The sequence below is a fragment of the Ceratotherium simum genome, chromosome 16 (assembly GCF_057802395.1).
Source record: "Ceratotherium simum simum isolate JZ-2026a chromosome 16, ASM5780239v1, whole genome shotgun sequence".
NCBI classification, from domain to species: Eukaryota; Metazoa; Chordata; class Mammalia; order Perissodactyla; family Rhinocerotidae; genus Ceratotherium; species Ceratotherium simum.
In genome coordinates this window covers 13,892,465-13,911,783 of record NC_141915.1, presented here as the reverse complement: position 1 = coordinate 13,911,783, position 19,319 = coordinate 13,892,465, and the positions used below count along the sequence as shown (strand labels likewise).

Genomic DNA, 19,319 nt, shown 5'->3' with positions numbered 1-19,319 from the left:
GTCATGCAAACAGAAAGGAAGTCATGCACACACCTGTCTGGAAGCGCCCCAGGTGTCCAGCAGTCACAGTGAATCTGTAGCCCCACTCGGTGTTGCTCATGTCAGAGGTGAAGCGGTAATACAGGGTGTCTCCTGGGTCACACAAGAATCAGAAACAGGTTAGGACACTGCAGCGACAGGGAAGGCAACTGAGGTGCTTTTGATGAAATATATTAAATCCATTTTTAAATTCTCCAACAATGTCCCTTCTCAGTATTAAGTTTAAACACTTAATGTGAAGAGTCTATATAACCAAGCCCTTATTTACTACCTGGAAGCTCAAAATCTTTCCATTTCTGCTGAGACCCACTGAAATTGTGCCGATCCTGCTGGAAGTCACTGCTGCTGGACATGGCTAATTCGTCACAGCCTTCCTCTGTATTGCACTGAGAATCGAATTTGATTGAGAGGTAGATTGCACCAGGAATGTGAACTTTATCCTACGGAGGGAAACAGAGAACACTTCTCGTTACTGTTCACTGGGTAGTTACTGGGGGCTTGTCTCATGCCAAGTTCTGCAGCTGAAACTGGGGATGTGAGAACGAGTGAGTCACAGCCCTGCCCTCCAGGAGCTCTCAGTCCTGCTGGGATGGGAAGCACGCACATGGGCTGCAAACAGAGTAGGAAGGACACTCGTGCAGACTGGGGCACGGCGGGGCAGGCTTCACTTGAGAAGGAGGGGAGGGCAGAAGAGACTGCCACTGAAGGGATGCTCAGATTGTTGTGAAGAATGACAAGAACAGAGCAGCCTGTCAGGGAGGAAGGAACGGTCGCAGGCAAGGTGAGAAGGGCATGTGAGCCATGGCGGGTGCATTTCAGGCAAAGGGAACAGCAGTGGAAAGTCTCCCATGCTCAGAGAACAGCAAGGAGCTTGAGGTGTCTGTGGTAAAAGCGAACTTTGTGTGCACATACGCTAGGGAGGTGGGGACAGGGTGACATGTAACCCTGGAGAGGCTGTCAGGGACAGACAGTGAAGGCCTTGTGTGCTAAAATGAGGTGTTTAGACTGTACAGCAGGGGGAGCCCTGGAAAGGCTGTAAGCAGGAGAAAGCCTCGTGCAAGGATCACTCTGACAGCTGGTGTGCAGGAGGCGAGGGCTGGGGCAAGGAGTAGCTAGAGGAACCCAGAGAAAGGGAGGACAGTCTAAGGGCAGTGGAGAAGACGAGGTGACCTCCTTTGAGGTAGAACTTGGAAGCTTACTAGATGTGTCTAGGTGGGGCCGGGGGAGTGGGGACGGAGCCCAGGAACACGAGGAGAGAAGAGGCTTCTGCTCATAAGCTTATGCCTTGCCAGCTCTAACAAGTGGCCCGTTGTTTTCTATTAAAACAAGGTCAGGAGAAGACAAGACTTGGTTGTACAGAATCCTTGGCTTCAGGGAGGCAGACTGGAAGCACTTTCTTGGCCAGGGCTGTCCAGAGGGGAAGAGCTGCTGAGGGAGCTGATGAGCTTCTTGCTACTCAGTAACCTTTACGGGTTCTGCCATAAGCCCTGAGGCTGGGTGAGTCCTGCTGATCCTGGGTCTTACCTCAAAGTTGGTGTTGTTGTTATATGGGTGTTTCGACTCCCTCACTTGAACCTCCATTCCTGGCTCCTCCATGAACTGGCAGGCAGCCAAGGCCATAGTCCCCAACATGTTCTCTCGGCAGCCTTGCAGCACTTTCTGCAGGATCTGGTGGGATGCAAGGTGGGGAACGTCAGGGCTTGCCAGTGGCAAGGATGTGGAGCTGCTTGATCAGGAAGAAGGGAGGGTCTGTTTCCACCAAGGCCCACTCAAAGGGGCTGGCATCATCCTGGACCCTGACCCCAACCCCTAAAGCAAACCCCACCAGCCACCTCTCACTGGAAGGGGCCCTTGCTGTGAATCAGGACGCCACAGTCCTTTCAGAACAATACCACTTCGAGGAGGTCTGAAAGAACCGATAGAACCCATCAGACATGGTATTGGCCCCTGAAGAGTTCTGAGCCGAGCAGGGGGATGGACGTGTAGATAAACAATTACAGCACAATGGGATAAATGCCCAGAGTGAGTGCAGAATTAGGAGCTCCACAGGGCAAGAATGGGGGAAGGACATATTCAAGAGAGAGGGACCAGCAGGGGCAAAAATGCTCCCTTTTGCCACCTTCAAATGAGAAATGTGGCTCCAGCAAACCTGTAGGAATATGGCTACAGCATCTCCAAGGCTGCAAGGGCTGGGAAATGATCTAGGGTACTTAGAAACTGATGGAGTTCTTAGATGGGAAAATTAAGGATTAGAGGACAAATTCACTTCCTAACGAATCCTCATGTACTGCACGTTGTGCGAGGTGGGTGAGAGTGACTGAAGGTAGATGGTGTGTGGGTGCTAAGGGGATAGGGATGAAGAAGAAGGTAGTGTATGTACTCAAGATCTCTGCACTTGGAAACTGGGAAGAAGGTGACAAAACTTTCTGGTTCAGATGAGAGAGTGCCCAGGGCTTGAGTTCTAGACCAGAACATTTTCTGCTATGTGGTTCTCCGGTTCTATGTAGCAGGAGGTGAAAGAGATGCTTCTAGTCCTGTAAAGGTTTGCTAACCAGCACTACTTTAAAAGACCAAGTCAAAGATTTGATTTAAAAACAAAACAAAAAATGGCCCCCAACTGTCAAACTGAAACTTAAAATTAGAGAATTGGACTTAAGAGAATGTACAGATGCTGGTGAGACCCCAAGTTTGCCACCCAGAAGCGAGGAGCCTTGGACAAGCCTCCCAGGCTTGATTTCTTCACCAATAAAACTCTCTCGGGGGTCACAAAGTAACACAGGTGTAAGTGCTGGCGGAATGTCTGACCTGGGGTAGACATTCTAGAAACGCTGGTTTAAAACAGAAGACACAACCTTCCTGGAAGGCCTCCTGTATTATGAGAACAGAGCTGTAACTAACCCTGTGCCCTGGACTTCACATTATGTGAGACCCTAGGGGGCACAAGAAGGTACAAGCCAGAGAGGAGAGTCAGACTTGTAGGTGCGAAACAAAAAAGGAAAACCACAAAGGCAGGTGTTATGGGATCATTATTTCAAACACTCTAAGTACCGAGGGTGTCCTAGGACGTGAGCTCAGCTCTAGGCCAGTCCTAGAGTTCAACGTGACCCTACCCTGCTTTTTTTGTTGCATTCACACCTGCCACACAGGTAACCTCACTCCTACTCACTAGAGGAAGCCTGTTCCAAGCCCTGGGGAGGGGAAAGGACAGAGGAGAAGGGTGAGTGCCTGGCTTGGCCTGATTCATTACCTTCTCCCACTGGTGCTTTTCTTCCAGCTGCATGAACATATCCAAAATATAGGTCATATGGGCAGGGCCACTTAGCTCCAGGATGTCCTCGCTCACTGGCACATGCCCAGGCCACTCGGCGAGCAAGCATGCGAGCACGTGGCGGGCGTACAGGACAGCTGTGGCCTCATTCACGCGGAAGAGGTAGTCCCGGACAGCCCTCTTGCTCTTGCAGTTCAGTTCCTTGTGCAGGAGGGCGGCGCTCTTGCTACGCCGCTGCTTGGCGTAGCTCTGCTGCAGTTCACTCTCCGTGCTGGAGATCAGCTTCTGGGTCACAGGGTTTGATTCAGCAGTGGCCTGGTCACAGCGTGTGGGCCGGGACTGCAAACCCAAAGAGCACCATTACAGAGACCTGGCTTTCTCACCATGCGGGTGGGGGGCAGACATTTTGTTTCCAGGGTGGAGGCAACATACCAGGCATGGTAAGATAATCATGTCTGTATCCACAGCTTTGGCGCTCTGCTCGTCCAGTCTCAGACTCCTGCTGGGCTGCCACCTCTGAGCCAGGGTCCGTATCCTTTCATCTGTGGTGAGCTCATCTCCATCAAACCTGATGAGGGGGAGCACAAAGTTGGGTACAAAGGCAAGAGTTTAACCTGCAATGAAACTTGTCGGAAATGTTGATCAGTTATTTTCCTGCATTTTGCAATTACATTACTTTCCATACTTTGCAAACTAGATTCACAGTGTTCATTTATTCATGCACGCAGATGTGCACGTATGCCCTTGTGGCAGAGAATGCGAACTGTCCCTCAGGATTATTCCCCCTTTCTATCTTTTAGAAGTGAAGTTCCCTAAAGTTTTAGCAAGAAGTACAATCATCCAGCTAGAGACACAGTTCCAAGGCCCCCTTGCAGCCAGATGTAGTGATGCAATGAGGCTCTTGCCAAGGGTTGTTGAGTGAGGTAATGTGTGCCACTGCCGGAGACTACCCTCAAATGACTGGCATTAAGGATATGCTCCTTTCTCTACCTTCCCCCTTTCCTCTAGGCTAGAACAGAGAGGTGAGGTGGGTGAGCCAGCTTTGACTACACAGACGAGAACAACACTCTTGGGTTTGTGGGGTCACTTTGAGGAGTAGAGCTGTCCTCCCACCCTGCACTGCTGCCTACCTCTGGTCTGTTCCACGAGAGAAAAAAATTCTATCTGCCGGGGCCAGCCTGGTGGCGCAAGCGGTTAAGTGCGCGCGCTCTGCTGTGGCGGCCCGGGGTTCGCTGGTTCGGATCCCGGGTGCACACCGACGCACTGCTTGGCAAGCCATGCTGTGGCGGCGTCCCATATAAAGTGGAGGAAGATGGGCACGGATGTTAGCCCAGGGCCAGTCTTCCTCAGCAAAAAAAGGGGAGGATTGGCAGATGTTAGCACAGGGCTGATCTCCTCACACACACAAAAAAAATTCTATCTGCCTTGACTCGTGATATTTCTGGATTTCTTAGTTACAACACCTTAGACTGTCCCCTAACTGATGCAACCCTGCTTCATCTTACAAAGGATTTGAGGCAATATATAAGAAATACAGATGGGAAAATAGAAATATGAAGTAAAAAAAAAAAAAGACAAATTAAATTGGAATTGGATATAAACTGGAATAGCAAGTTGAAACTAGGATATGGGGGACAGAAGAGGAGATTAGCTGCAGATAGGTAAATTTAATGTGGCCCAAGAACTAGCTCTGAACTTCTTGGCCAAGAGAAAGGGAATATTGTTAATTTTATAATAATCCTTGAGAAAAAAACATGAAAATAACACACAGTGGCGAAAAAACAAACCAAACAACGCTTCTGACCAGAAGGTCCTGCCCTGCACTGTTTGCTCCTGGGATGACATATGAGAACGCACAGTGCCTGCCTCACTTTCTGCATCCACAATGAGTGGACTCGAAGAGGCAGACTGCAAATGTCAAGTTTCCAAAAGGAACAGACAACACAACGCAAAGATGATGGACGCAATGCAGCACTGTCAGCTTTCAGATCACTTCATAAGGAACTGAAAACCAGTTCCACATCTGCTTCCTGGTCCCTCAGGAGCTTCTGTCCAGATCTCACTGGCAGGAGGCAAACACTGTCCTGTCCTCACTTGTCCTCACTCACCACACTGGCTGCATCTAACTGTCCCTTACCTCTTCTGAACCTCCAGGAAGAAAGAATCGGTCCTTTTCATCTGCAGTTCGTATATGGCCCGGAGAATGTGCAGAGGGGCATTGAGGGCGTCGTGAGCCATCTGAAGGTCACAGGGAAGAAGCAGAAGAGAGACAATTCAAAGTGCTTCAATACATTATTGATAATCTGAACTCAAAAGTGATAAAACGAATGTCTTCTAAAGTTACCACAGGTTATAATTTAAGATCATATGGGTACTTAAAATTATAAGCCCTAAAACATGGATTGTAAAATCTGCATTACTGTTATAAATTCAAAGGAAAATATACAACACAGAAACACCAAAAGAAATATTATGCCAACAAAATGCAACGCTAATAGTCAATAATTATCCACCACACTGTATTCACTGCTAGCTTCTCCGTGGCTGGCTTGTACTTAAGTTTGACAACTGGCACATAAATCTAAGTACTGTACTTTTTTTTTATTGATGTTTTAATGTTTATAACATTGTGAAATTCTTGGTTGTACATTTTTGTTTGTCCATCACCATATACATGTCTCCTTTCACCCCTTGTGCCCACCTCTTATCCCCATTGCCCCTGGTAACCACAATACAGTTTTCTCTGTCCACTTGTTGGTTTATATTCCACATATGAGTGAGATCATACAGTGTCTGTCTTTCTCTTTCTGGCTTATTTCACTTAACATAATACCCTCCAGGCCCATCCATGTTGTTGCAAATGGGACAATTTTGTCTTTTTTTATGGCTGAGTAGTATTCCATTGTATATATATACCACATCTTCTTGATCCAATCATCAGTCGAGGGACACCTGGGTTGCTTCCACTTCTTGGCTATGGTGAATAATGCTGCAATGAACACAGGGGTGCATAAGCCTCTTTGGATTGTTGATTTCAGGTGCGTTGGATAGATTCCCAGTAGTGGGATGGCTGGATCATAGGGCATCTCTATTTTTAATTCTTTGAGGAATCTCCATACCGTTTTCCACAGAGGTTGCGCCAGTCTGCATTCCCACCAGCTGTGTATGAGGGTTCCTGTTTCGCCACATCCTCTCCAACACTTGTTGTTTTTTGTCTTGGTGATTATAGCCATTCTAACGGGCGTGAGGTGGTATCTTAGTGTTGTTTTGATTTGCATTTCCCTGATGATTAGTGATGTTGAACATCTTCTCATGTGCCTATTGGCCATCTGTATATCTTCTTCGGAGAAGTGTCTGTTCATTTCCCCTGCCCATTTTTTTTTTTTTTTTTTTAAAGATTTTATTTATTTTTTGCCCCCAAAGCCCCAGCAGATAGTTGTATGTCACAGCTGCACACCCTTCTAGTTGCTGTATGTGGGACTCGGCCTCAGGATGGACAGAGAAGTGGTGCCTCGATGCGCACCCGGGATCCGAACCCGGGCCGCCAGCATCGCAGCGCGCGCACTCAACCACCAAGCCACAGGGCCGGCCCTCCTCTGCCCATTTTTTGATCAGGTTGTTTGTTTTTCTGTTGTTCAGTTGTGTGAGTTCTTTATAAATTATGGAGATTAACCCCTTGTCAGATATATGTTTTGCAAATATTTTCTCCCAGCTGGTGGGTTGTCTGTTCATTTTGATTCTGGTTTCATTTGTCTTGTAGAAGCTCTTTAATCTGATCAAGTCCCACTTGCTTACTTTTTCTTTAGTTTCCCTAGTCTGAGTAGGCATGGCATCCGAAAAGATTCCTTTATGACCAATGTCAAATAGTGTGTTGCCTACATTTTCTTCTATGAGTTTTAAAGATTTTATTTATTTATTTATTTATTTTTCCCCCCAAAGCCCCAGTAGATAATTGTATGTCATAGCTGCACATCCTTCTAGTTGCTGTATGTGGGATGCGGCCTCAGCATGGCCGGAGAAGCGGTGCATTGGTGCGCGCCCGGGATCCGAACCCGGGTCGCCAGCAGTGGAGCGCGCTCACTTAACCGCTAAGCCACGGGGCTGGCCCTTCTATGAGTTTTATAGTTTCAGTTCTCACCTTCAGGTCTTTGATCCACTTGGAGTTAATTTTTGTGAATGGTGATAGCAGATGGTCCACTTTCATTCTTTTGCATGTGACTGTCCAGTTTTCCCAACACCATTTATTGAAGAGATTTTCCTTTCTCCATTGTATGTTCTTAGCTCCTTTGTCGAAAATTAGCTGTCTGTATATGTGTGGTTTTATTTCTGGGCTTTCAATTCTGTTCCATTGATCTGTGTGCGTGTTTTTGTACCAGTACCATGCTGCTTGGATTACTATTGCTTTGTAGCATGTTTTGAAGTCAGGGATTGTGATGCCTCCAGCTTTGTTCTTTTTTCTAAGGATTGCTTTGCTATTCGGGGTCTTTTGTTGACCCATATGAATTTTAGTATTCTTTTTTCTATTTCCATGAAGAATGCCATTGGGATTCTGACTGGGATTGCATTGAATCTGTAGATTGCTTTAGGTAATATAGACATTTTAACTATGTTCATTCTTCCAATTCATGTGCATGGGATGTCTTTCCATTTCTTTATGTCATCATCTATTTCTTTCAATAATGTCTTGTAGTTTTCACTGAATAGGTCTTTCACCTCCTTGGTAAGATTTACTCCTAGATATTTTATTCTCTTTGATGCAATTGTAAATGGTATTATCTTTTTGAGCTCTCTTTCTGTTAGTTCGTTATTAGCATACAGAAATGCAACTGATTTTTGTAGATTGATTTTGTACCCTGTGACTATGCTGTAGTTGTTGATTATTTCTAATAGTTTTCCAATGGATTCTTTAGGGTTTTCTATATATAAAATCATGTCATCTGCAAACAGTGAGAGATTCACTTCATCATTGCCTATTTGGATTCCTTTTATTCCTTTTTCTTGCCTAATTGCTCTGGCCAAAACCTCCAGTATTATGTTGAATGAGAGTGTGAGAGTCGGCAGCCTTGTCTCGTTCCTGTTCTCAGAGGAATGGCTTTCAGCCTTTCCCCATTGAGTATGATGTTGGCTGTGGGTTTGTCATAAATAGCCTTTATTATGTTGAGGTACTTTCCTTCTATACCCATTTTATTAAGAGTTTTTATCATAAATGGATGTTGTATCTTGTCAAATGCCTTCTCTGCATCTACTGAGATGACCATGTGGTTTTTATTCTTTGATTTGTTGATGTGGTGTATCACATTGATTGATTTGCAGATGTTGAACCATCCCTGTATCCCTGGTACAAATCTCACTTGATCATGGTGTATGATCTTTTCAATGTATTGCTATATTCGGCTTGCCAATATTTTGTCGAGGATTGTTGCATCTATGTTCATCAGTGATACTGGCCTGTAATTTTCCTTCTTTGTATTGTCTTTGTCTGGCTTTGGTAATCAGGGTGATGTTGGCCTCATAGAATGAGTTAGGAAGTGTTCCGTCTTCCTCTATTTTTTGGAATAGTTTGAGAAGGATGGGTATTAAATCTTCTTTGAATGTTTGGTAAAATTTACCGGAGAAGCCATCTGGTCCTGGACTTTTATTTTTTGGGAGGTTTTTGATTACTATTTCAATCTCTTTGCCTGTGATTGGTCTATTCAGATTCTCCATTTCTTCTTGGTTCAGTTTTGGGAGGTTGTATGAGGTCTAAGAATTTATCCATTTCTTCTAGATTGTCCAATTTTTTTGCATATAATTTCTCATAGTATTCTCTTATAATCCTTTGTATTTCCATGGTATCCGTTGTAATTTCTCCTCTTTCATTTCTTTTTTTTTTTTTTTAAAGATTTTATTTATTCATTTTTTTCCCCCCAAAGCCCCAGTAGATAGTTGTATGTCATAGGTTCACATCCTTCTAGTTGCTGTACGTGGGACTCGGCCCCGGGTTGGTCGGAGAAGTGGTGCCTTGGGGCGTGCCCGGGATCTGAACCCGGGCCGCCAGCATCAGAGCGCGCACACTTAACCGCCAAGCCACGGAGCCGGCCCGTCCTCTTTCATTTCTAATTTTATTTATTTGAGGCTTTTCTCTTTCTTTCTTAGTAAGTCTGGCTAAGGGTTGTCAATTTTGTTTATCTTCTCAAAGAACCAACTCTTTGTTTCATTAATCCTTTCTACTGTTTTTTTGGTCTCAATTTCATTTATTTCTGCTGTGATTTTTATTATTTCTCTCCTTCTGCTGACTTTGGGCTTTGTTTGTTCTTCTTTTTCTAGTTCTGTTCGGTGTAATTTAAGGTTGCCTATTTGGGCTTTTTCTTGTTTATTAAGGTGGGCTTATATCGCTATGAGTTTCCCTCTCAGGACCGCTTTTGCTGCATCCCATATGATTTGGCATGCCATATTTTCAGTTTTGTTTGTTTCCAGATATTTTTTGATTTCTCCTTTAATTTCATCAATGATCCATTGGTTGTTCAGTAGCATGTTGTTTAATCTCCACATCTTTGTCACTTTCCCAGTTTTTTTTTCTCGTAGTTGATTTCCAGTTTCATAGCCTTATGGTCTGAAAAGATGCTTGTTATGATTTCAATCTTCTTAAATTTACTGAGGCTTGCTTTGTTTCCCAACATATGGTCTATCCTTGAGAATGTTCCATGCGTGCTTGAGAAGAACGTGTACTCAGCTGTTTTTGGATGGAGTGCTCTGTATATGTCTACTAGGTCCGTCTCGTCCAGTTTTTCATTTAAGTCCACTGTTTCTTTATTGACTTTTTGTCTGGATGATCTATCCATTAATGTAAGTGGGGTATTAAGATCCCCTACTATTATTGTGTTGTTGTTAATATTTCCTTTTAGGTTTGTTAATAGTTGCTTTATGTACTTTGGTGCTCCTATGTTGGGTGCATATATGTTTATAATTGATATGTCTTCTTGGTGGAGTGTCCCTTTTATCACTATATATTGCCCTTCTTTGTTTTATCTTATTAACCTGTTTTATCTTGAAGTCTACTTTGTCTGATATGAGTATGGCAACACCTGCTTTCTTTTGTTTGCCATTAGCTTGGAGTATTGTCTTCCATCCTTTCACTCTGAGCCTGTGCTTGTCTTTAGAGCTAAGATGTGTTTCCTGGAGGCAGCATATTGTTGGGTCTTGCTTTTTAATCCATCCTGCCACTCTTGTATCTTTTGATTGGAGAGTTCAATCCATTTACATTTAGGGTAATTATTGATATATGAGGGCTTAATGTCGCCGTTTTGTCACTTATTTTCCGGTTCTTTTGCATTTCCTTTGTTTCTTGTCCCATTTGTTTCGGACTGCCAATTCAGTTTGGCTGTTCTGTCTTATGACTCTTCTAATTTTCTCTTTGTTTATCATATGTGATTTTGTTTTGATTATTTGTTTAGTGGTTACCTTGAGGTTTGTATAAAAAATCTTGCATATGAGATAGTCCATTATCTGATGGCCTCTTATTTCCTTATACTAAGTCAATTCAATCTCTTTCCTCTTCCCCTTCTAAGCCATTCTTGTTACAACTTATTCTATCTTGTGTTGTGGGTGTGTGTTTACAGTGATGTGGTTATATTTATTTTTGGCGATTTCCTTCCTTTGATCTTTGATTTTGGTATTTAAGTGGTTGCTAACCTATTCCGGTACATATCTACTATTTTTCTGATTTTGTCTACCTATTTTTCTCCTTGCTTCAAGCTTTGTATTCCCTTTCTCTTCTTTTTTTCAGGCCTGAAGGCCTTCTTGAGTATTTCTTGTAGTGGGGGTCTCGTGGCCATGAACTCCCTTAGCTTTTGTTTATCTGAGAAAGTTACTATTTCTCCATCATATTTAAAGGATATTTTTGCTGGATAGAGTACTCTTGGCTGAAAGTTTTTGTCTTTCAGTGTTTTTAATATATCATTCCAGTCTCTCCTAGCCTGTAAAGTTTCTGTTGAGAAATCTGCTGAGAGCCTGATGGGAGTTCCTTTGTACGTTATTTTTTGTTTTTGTCTAGCTGCCCTTAATATTGTTTCTTTGTCACTGACTTTAGCCAGCCTTACCACTATATGCCGTGGAGTGGGCCTTTGCCTGTTGACATATTTAGGCGACCTATTGGCTTCACTTACTGGTATTTCCTGCTCCTTCTCCAGGTTTGAGAAGTTCTCAGCTATAATTTCCTTGAATAGGCTCTCTGTTCCTCTTTCCCTCTCTTCTCCCTCAGGAATACCTATAATTCTTATATTTCCTAATAGAGTCGGATATTTCTTGGAGACTTTCTTCATTTCTTTTTAGTCTTAGTTCTCTCTCCTCCTCCATCTGGAGCATATCTGTATTCTGTATTCCTATCCTCTACACTGCTAATTCTTTCCTCCATATTGTCAGCTCCGTTCTTTAAAGATTCCAGATTCTCCTTTATCTCCTCCATTGTGTTCTTTACCTCCATCAGTACTGATTGGTTTTTCTTTATGATTTCAATCTCTTTTGTGAAGAAACTCCTTATCTCATTGAATTGTTTGTGTTATCTTGTATTTCATTGAGTTTTTTTATGATAGCTATTTTGAAATCTCTGTTGTTTAGGTTATGGATTTCTGTGACTTCAGGGTTGGTTTCTGGGTGCTTGTCATTTTCCTTCTGGTCTGGTGATTTCACATACCTTTGCATTGTGGTTCCTGTATTTGCTTTGTTTTCCCTCATCCTGGAAATATCTGGTTGCAGTTTCCACCTGCCACCACCGTGTGGGGGTTAAAGGCTGTGTAATCTGAGCCCCCTGCACTCCGCCCCGGCTGCTCCCTGAGATCGGCCCGGCTGCTCTGTCTGGTCTGGTCAGCTGAGCTGCAGCGTCGGGCACGTGGGGAGCGGGGGGGCCCTCTCTTTTGCCTGCTGGGTCCCTGGAGTGGGGGGCTTCTCACTCGCCCCTCATTATCCGCTCTCCTGGCGTGCTCAGATGTTGATGGCACCCCTGCAGCAGTGCTGCATCCTCTGTGTGGGAGTTTCCCACTGGCTGAGAGAGCCCGAAGAGCTATGGTTTCCCCTCAGAGGGCCACCCCCCCCCCCCACCGGGAGCCGCGTGGACCCAGATCACTGATCTGATGGGGAGGGAAAGGATTTCTCCTTACCTCTCCCCACTTCCTCCAGGGGCCCCAGCACGTCCACTCTCAGATGTGCAGCAGTGTGGGTCTTTCTGATCTTCCTTTTTGCTGTGTAGGAGTCCATTGTTGGTCTGTGACTGTCCCTTTTGTTGTATCTTATCAGGGGAAGAGTTTACAGGAAAGCTCACTCCGCCATGATGCTGACATCTTTATCTGTACTTTCTTTTGATTTTTTAAAAACTGTACTTGTTTTTCTGACATCCACCCCATAATCTCTGTTTACTCTTCATATAGTTAGGTCCTCTGAAGTCCAAGCCTTTGACCATTTTCATTTCATTCCGAGGAACAGCAGATTATTCAGGGAAAGTAAGAGAGTATGTCTGAGAAACTCTGCAGAGAGACTATCATTTGGGGCTTTATGGATGGGCCTGGAAATTACATGCAAACTTTTACATGCATATTTGAATGTGTATTTTATGGGAGAAATGATCTAAAGCTTTTGGGTCCATGACCCTAAAATGTTAAGAATTACTGCTAAAAGGGCTTTTCCATTCTTTTGGATCAAGTCTGCACAATACAGATTGAGTCTTCAGGAAGTGAATTCTCAGGACATCTAACTGAAGCATTTTCATGTGGCGGCTGAAACATAGTCTAAGTCAAAAAGTATCCATTCCTTAGAGTCCCTTTCTCAATCCACATCATGACCAAGAACGTACCAAGAAACATATTCTGGTGGGCTCATCCAGGCTTTCGAGAGGGTCTAGCTTTTTCTGCTCCGGTTCACTAGGGCTGCTGACTAACCGTTCCACCTCCTCCTCTTGGTCCCCTCGTTCATCTAGCTCCAGGTCTCCGTGCTCAGCCAAGGTGTTGATCTCCTTTTTTGAGGAGTACAGCATGATGGACAAAATCTATACAGAAAGAAAATCAGGCAGGACAGGAATGTGAGTGTTTAGTGGGTGAGCTGATTACACAAATCTTTAAGCCTCAAAGTGTAGAAAATATTTGACCTAATTTTTTAAAAGACATCAGAATTCACAAAAAGAATGTAAAATTAGAAAAGAAACATGAAAACATGTTCAACTGTACTTGAAACCAAAGAAATGCACTAAACTATGAGGGACCTTTGTGTTTATTCACTTTGCCAATGATAGTGTAAACTGGTATCATCCTTTCAGAATGCATTTTGGTGAAATGTAAAGAGCTATAAAATTATTCATATTCTTTGACCCAGTAATTCATCTTTTAGGAACAATGTAAAATATATAAAAAGTTATATTCATGATATGGTCAATGAAGCATTATTAATGGCAAAAAACTGAAAATCACCCAAATGTATCATATGCAGCCATTAAAAATGGTGATTATGGGTGCCGGCCTGGTGGCGCAAGCGGTTAAGTGCGCATGCTTCACTGCGGCGGCCCAGGGTTCGCCAGTCCGGATCCCAGGCGCACACCGATGCACTGCTTGTCAAGCCATGCTGTGGCAGCGTCCCATATAAAGTAGAGGAAGATGGGCATGAATGTTAGCCCAGGGCCAGTCTTCCTCAGCAAAAAAAGAGGAGGAATGGCAGATGTTAGCTCAGGGCTGATCTTCCTCACACACACACACACAAAAAATGGTGATTATGAAAGCTATATAGCAACAAAAATGGTCATCACATGATCTCAATTTATTTGAATACCGTACTCATTGAGCTAAATGTAAATCTATATATGTAATACAGATACAGAGGAAAAAATTAGAATCAGGAAATACAAAAAATGCTAATGATAGTAGTTGCACTTGAGGGGTGAAATTTGGAGTTGTTTTTTTTTTTTTTCAATTTATCAGATTTTATGCAATGTGGTTCTATCATTTAAATAATATAAAAATTTTAATTTAAAATATTTCCTAAGGGCCGGCCCCGTGGCTTAGCGGTTAAGTTCACATGCTCCGCTGCTGGTGGCCCGGGTTCAGATCCTGGGCGCACACCGAAGCACCACTTCTCCGGCCATGCTGAGGCCGAGTTCCACACACAGCAACTAGAAGGAGGTGCAGCTATGACATACAACTATCTACTGGGGCTTTGGGGGAATAAATAAATAAATAAAATTATTTTTAAAAAAAATAATAAAATAAAATAAAATATTTCCTAAGAACAAGAGCTCAATGCTCTCCAGGTTATCCATCATGTTTCAGTTTATTTTTCTTAAATCTAACCAAATGCTCTTGTGGCAACTAAGAGCTGTTTCTTCGAGTTCAGGCCTCTGTACGACTGATAACAGCTGGCTCACCAACCCCCTCCACAGCAGCAGCCTTTCCTGGACCTGAAGCTGGCACTTGGCACAGAAACTCCACAGGGAACTACAGTAATTCCACTAAGAAAAATCTAAGGCCTAGGGGGAATAGCAATAAAATGAAAATTATGGACTAAAAAAATCCAACATAAAATAAACATAAGTGAGAACAAATTTAGAAACTGATTTTAGCTCAGAGGAACTTTAAAGGGAAATAATTCAAGGGAACACTTTATTACCATGATATAATGATCAAGCATGTGTTTTCTTTTTTTTTTTTCCCCCCCAAAGCCCCAGTAGATAGTTGTATGTCATAGCTGCACATCCTTCTAGTTGCTGTATGTGGGACGCGGCCTCAGCATGGCCGGAGAAGCAGTGCGTCGGTGCGCACCCGGGACCCAAACCTGGGCCGCCAGCAGCGGAGCACGCGCACTTAACCGCTAAGCCACGGGGCTGGCCCTAAGCATGTGTTTTCATAAAATACTTCTCTTCTAATATTCTTTGAACAAACATCAAATTCATTTTCCCTGACAGAGGAGGACAGGTGTCATAATCCCTGTTTCCAAAAGGGAATAAGATACAGGTATAAGATACAGATCTGAAAACTGCACAAAATGAGAGTGCCCAGGGCAGAACAAGCTGTACGTAACTAACTGATGATTCTATGTACGTAACTAACTGATGATTCTAACTCTCAGGCCAGTAAATCTGCGCTGGCAGCAGCAGGACCCACCCCCATCCCTTACTTCCAGGTCCCGGAGGAGCCACGTTTTACTGAAGCCGGTCCCTTTGCTGCACTTTTTCACCAGCAGCTTCAACAAATCAGTCTGAAGGAAGGTAGCATGGGTCTCTTCAAAACTGTTAGCCTGCCAAACAGAAAAAGAATGATCTGCAACTGCCTCAGAGGGAAGAAGGCAAGAGTCACTCAGGGAGAAGCAAGCCTCTCTCAGAGCCCAGTCTCAGCTAGTGGCTCAAGTTCACCTTCTGGTAAAACTCCAGTGTCAGCAGGAAGGATAAAACTCTGAACCTTAACCATAACCCAAGTCTGTTCATTTACTCAACAAATATTTCTGCAGCCTAGTGCATTCTATCTGCTAAGTCCCACACTAAGAACAAAGGTTTTATGTCCCTCTTCTGCTCTCTACCTTCCAAAAGCTTCCCACTGCTCTTTAGACTAAAATCCAAGTCCCTAATCATAGCTGACAAGGTCCTACAGGCCCCCTGCCTGCTTCCCGTCTCCTTCTTCTGCACTGTTCTGAAGCCCTGGCCATCTTCCTTCTGCTCCTGGACAACCACGCCTGTTCCTGGGTCTGGAGTCTGCTACTCTCCCTGCATGCAACGCTCTGCCCAGACTCCTTATCTACCACCTCAAATCTGACCTCCTCAGAAAGGCTTTTTCTGACTCATGGTAGTTTTCCTTGCAGGCTCTCTTTTGTCTCTCTTGCAATATTGTAAGCTCCATGAGAGCAGGGACCTTCTTTCTAGTTCAACACTACCTACTCAGTTCCATCTGGTACCTGGTGCTCAACAAGTATTTACCGAATGAAGGATTCAAAGACAGAAATAATCTCCGCCCTCAGGGAATTTATTTTCTCTTTCCTACTATAATGCAAACAACTAAAACAAAAGCAGATTGTGATAAATGCCATGAAATCAACAAACAGCAGACGTATGGTCTCAATTCTAAAACTACAAACTCTCAGGGCTGGGCCAGCGCTGAAATGCCTTCTAGTCCAGTCTCCCTGTGGTGCTTGAGTCCCTCCACGGCCTCCTTGCCAATGCCACCAAAGTCAAGGAACTCACAAACTTTTCAAATTAATCTTTCTTTCATGGCTAGTTCTGTTGGGAAGATCATCCTAAAAGTGATCCCTTCCTCCCCATCAATGCTCCTCAGGTAGCAGAAGAATCATGTTCCTCACAAGTTAAGGCTTCTCATCTCCACACCAATAATCACTCTGCTCTTTACCTTGTCTGCCTCCTCCCACCCCAACTGCCAAACCTATTGCTCAAAGATCCCATAGGATGCTAGACCCCTTTATCCTTCCCTTCATCTTATCCTATGAGGAACCAGCAGGAGCTGTGGTTCAGAGGGAAGTGAGAAACTGTTCAGTCCATTTTTCTTCTTATCTTCCAAGGTTACATGTCCATTAGGCAGTAGTACCTGGTTCCATGAAGCAGTACTGATAAAATACAGAGAACCAACTATCAGAAAAATTCTGTTTCTTCCTTAAAGTTATCCTTGGCAAGGCCCCAACCATTTCTAAAGATAATCAAGATCCTTTGGTTAACCATATATCGAACTCAGATGGCATTTCCTCCTAGTTAATTCCTTGTAGATGTTAAAACACAGCCAGATTCATTAGCAAATGGAAGAAGGTCACCATTACCTTTAGTGTTTTATATAATCCTTTGAGGGCCAGGGACAGCACCCAAGTTGCTTCCACTGCCTCGGGACAATGGCTGTCCACGCTGGTTTGCAGAAGGTGACTGGCAATAAAGGCAAAGTGCTGGGAGTACTGGCTCAGCTGGGTCTGAGAGCTGCCACATTCCTGTCCTCCTCCTTTCTGGACCAACTGGTAGTCCTTCACTGAAGGGTGATGTCAGGCACGAAGAGAAAGGCACAAAAAGTATAGTTAATGCTTCCTGCAGCTAAGTTTCTTCCCTAGAAATGTGCCTTACTAAAGCAAGAACTGCAGACCCCAAGACACAAATCTCTCTGGCTTCAATCTCAGCCACTATATTTAAGGCCAGTTCGTAGGTGAGCACAAAAATGGTACTGTGCCACCTATCTACCAAGTAACTGAGAGAGGCAATTCCCATTCCTACTACTGTGCACAAGCAGGTTGTCTCCAAAGGTGTTAAAGGAAGTTCTTAAATATAGTACACATGAGAGACTTCCACTTCCAAACAAGACTCAGTTAAGAGGGACTGGATTTACTCTACTGTAAACAACCAGAACACCGAAAAAATACATGAAGCAATTGTTTGCAGACATTGGGCAAAAGGTAGGACAAGACTATGATTTCTGAGAGAAGGCACATAAACCAGGTGAGCCCTCCAACAGCCTTGGCTATCTGGAGACAAACTCCAGGCTGCAGAGCAGGGAGTGGAAATCCAAGCAGAGTCCAGCAGTCTCAATGAATTGAGGAGACAGAGCTCAGAGTTAGGGAAGTCAAGGCGGCTGGAATTTATGGGGCAGAATATCACAGAGAAGGGAGATACACAAAGAGAGAGAGGGTAAGGGAGACTTCTGTGGTAGATAGCCACAGAGGGTTCCTCATGAGTCTTTGGCTGAGTATTGATCTGCACAAATGTGAAAGGAAACTATCTAGATACGAAATGATCTAGTTCTAGGAAAGAAATACCAAAAAGCAGTGGACAGAACAATTCTTGGAGCTCACACAGAGCTGAGAATATTTTGTTTTCCCACCAGTGACAGTAGAAGTGTCTTGGTGGGGGGCAAAATAACTATTTGAAGACATAATGGTTGAAATTTTTCCAAATTTGATGAATACTATAAATCCATATATACAAGGAGCTTAATAAACCCCCATGCAGAAGAAACATCAAAAAATTATGCCAAGGCACATCAGAATCAAAATGCTAAAAACCAGTGATTAAGAGAAAAATCTTAAAAGCAGCCAGAGAAAAAAGATACATTATGAAGAATAACAAAACATGACAGCAGACTTCGTGGCAAAAACTACGCAAGCCAGGGAAAAATGAATCACTATCTTTAAAGCATTCAAAGAAAAAACCTTCAGCCTAGAATTTTTTTTACTCGGCAAAATTCTCTCTCAAAGAATGAAGTCAAGGGGCCGGCCCAGTGGCGCAATGGTTAAGTTCACACACTCCGCTTTGGCATGAGCAGGGTTCACAGGTTCAATCCCAGGCGCGGCGTGGACCTACACACCACTTGTCAAGCCATGCTGTGGCAGGCATCCCACATATAAAGTAGAGGAAGATGGGCATGGATGTTAGCCCAGGGCCAATCTTCCTCAGCAAAAAGAAGAGGAATGGCAACAGATGTTAGCTCAGGGCTAATCTTCCACCCCGCCCCCCACCCCCCCCAAAAAAAGAAGTCAAAATAAATATTTCTTTGGTTTAGTAGGACAAACCAAAACAAAGATTTCGTAGCAGCAGAACTGCACTACAAGACGTTAAGGGGAGTTTTTCAGGTCATTCTGAACCTATACAAGGAACCAAGAGCACCAGAAATGGTAAATATGTGGGTAAATATAAAATATTGTTTTCTCATTCTTAAATTTCTTTCAAAATATCTGACTTTCTAAAGCAAAAAATAATAATATATTGTGAGATTTATATCATGTAAAAGTAAAATGTGTGCAAACAGCACAAAGCATGGGAGATAGAAATAGAAAATCTATAATGTTTCTTCACTATATGTGAAGTAGTATAATATTATTTGAAGATAGACTATGATGAGTAAAGACTATGATGAGTAAAGATGTATATTATAAACCATAAAGCAACCTCTAAAAAATTATGTGAAGGTAGACTACTGTAAACCATAGAGCAACCACTAAAAAAATAGATATAGTTTAAAAGCCAATAGTGGAGATAAAACAGAATCATTTAAAAAAAATAAAAACTCAATCCAAAAGAAGG

The 19,319-nt window shown here is 43.5% G+C and overlaps 1 protein-coding gene across 1 annotated transcript in view; it reads right to left on the bottom strand.

Moving 5' to 3' along the window:
* The window catches only part of ZZEF1 (zinc finger ZZ-type and EF-hand domain containing 1), a 128,082-nt gene that overhangs the window by 11,405 nt on the left and 97,358 nt on the right, over positions 1-19,319 (bottom strand). Inside the window, exons 43-51 of the mRNA XM_014789663.2 lie at positions 17,078-17,277; positions 15,437-15,556; positions 13,131-13,322; positions 5,445-5,545; positions 3,740-3,875; positions 3,287-3,646; positions 1,564-1,707; positions 311-479; positions 34-132 (exon numbers count right to left, since the gene is read on the bottom strand). Of these exons, the coding sequence (XP_014645149.2) occupies positions 34-132; positions 311-479; positions 1,564-1,707; positions 3,287-3,646; positions 3,740-3,875; positions 5,445-5,545; positions 13,131-13,322; positions 15,437-15,556; positions 17,078-17,277 (1,521 nt within the window). The remainder of the gene's footprint in view (positions 1-33; positions 133-310; positions 480-1,563; positions 1,708-3,286; positions 3,647-3,739; positions 3,876-5,444; positions 5,546-13,130; positions 13,323-15,436; positions 15,557-17,077; positions 17,278-19,319) is intronic.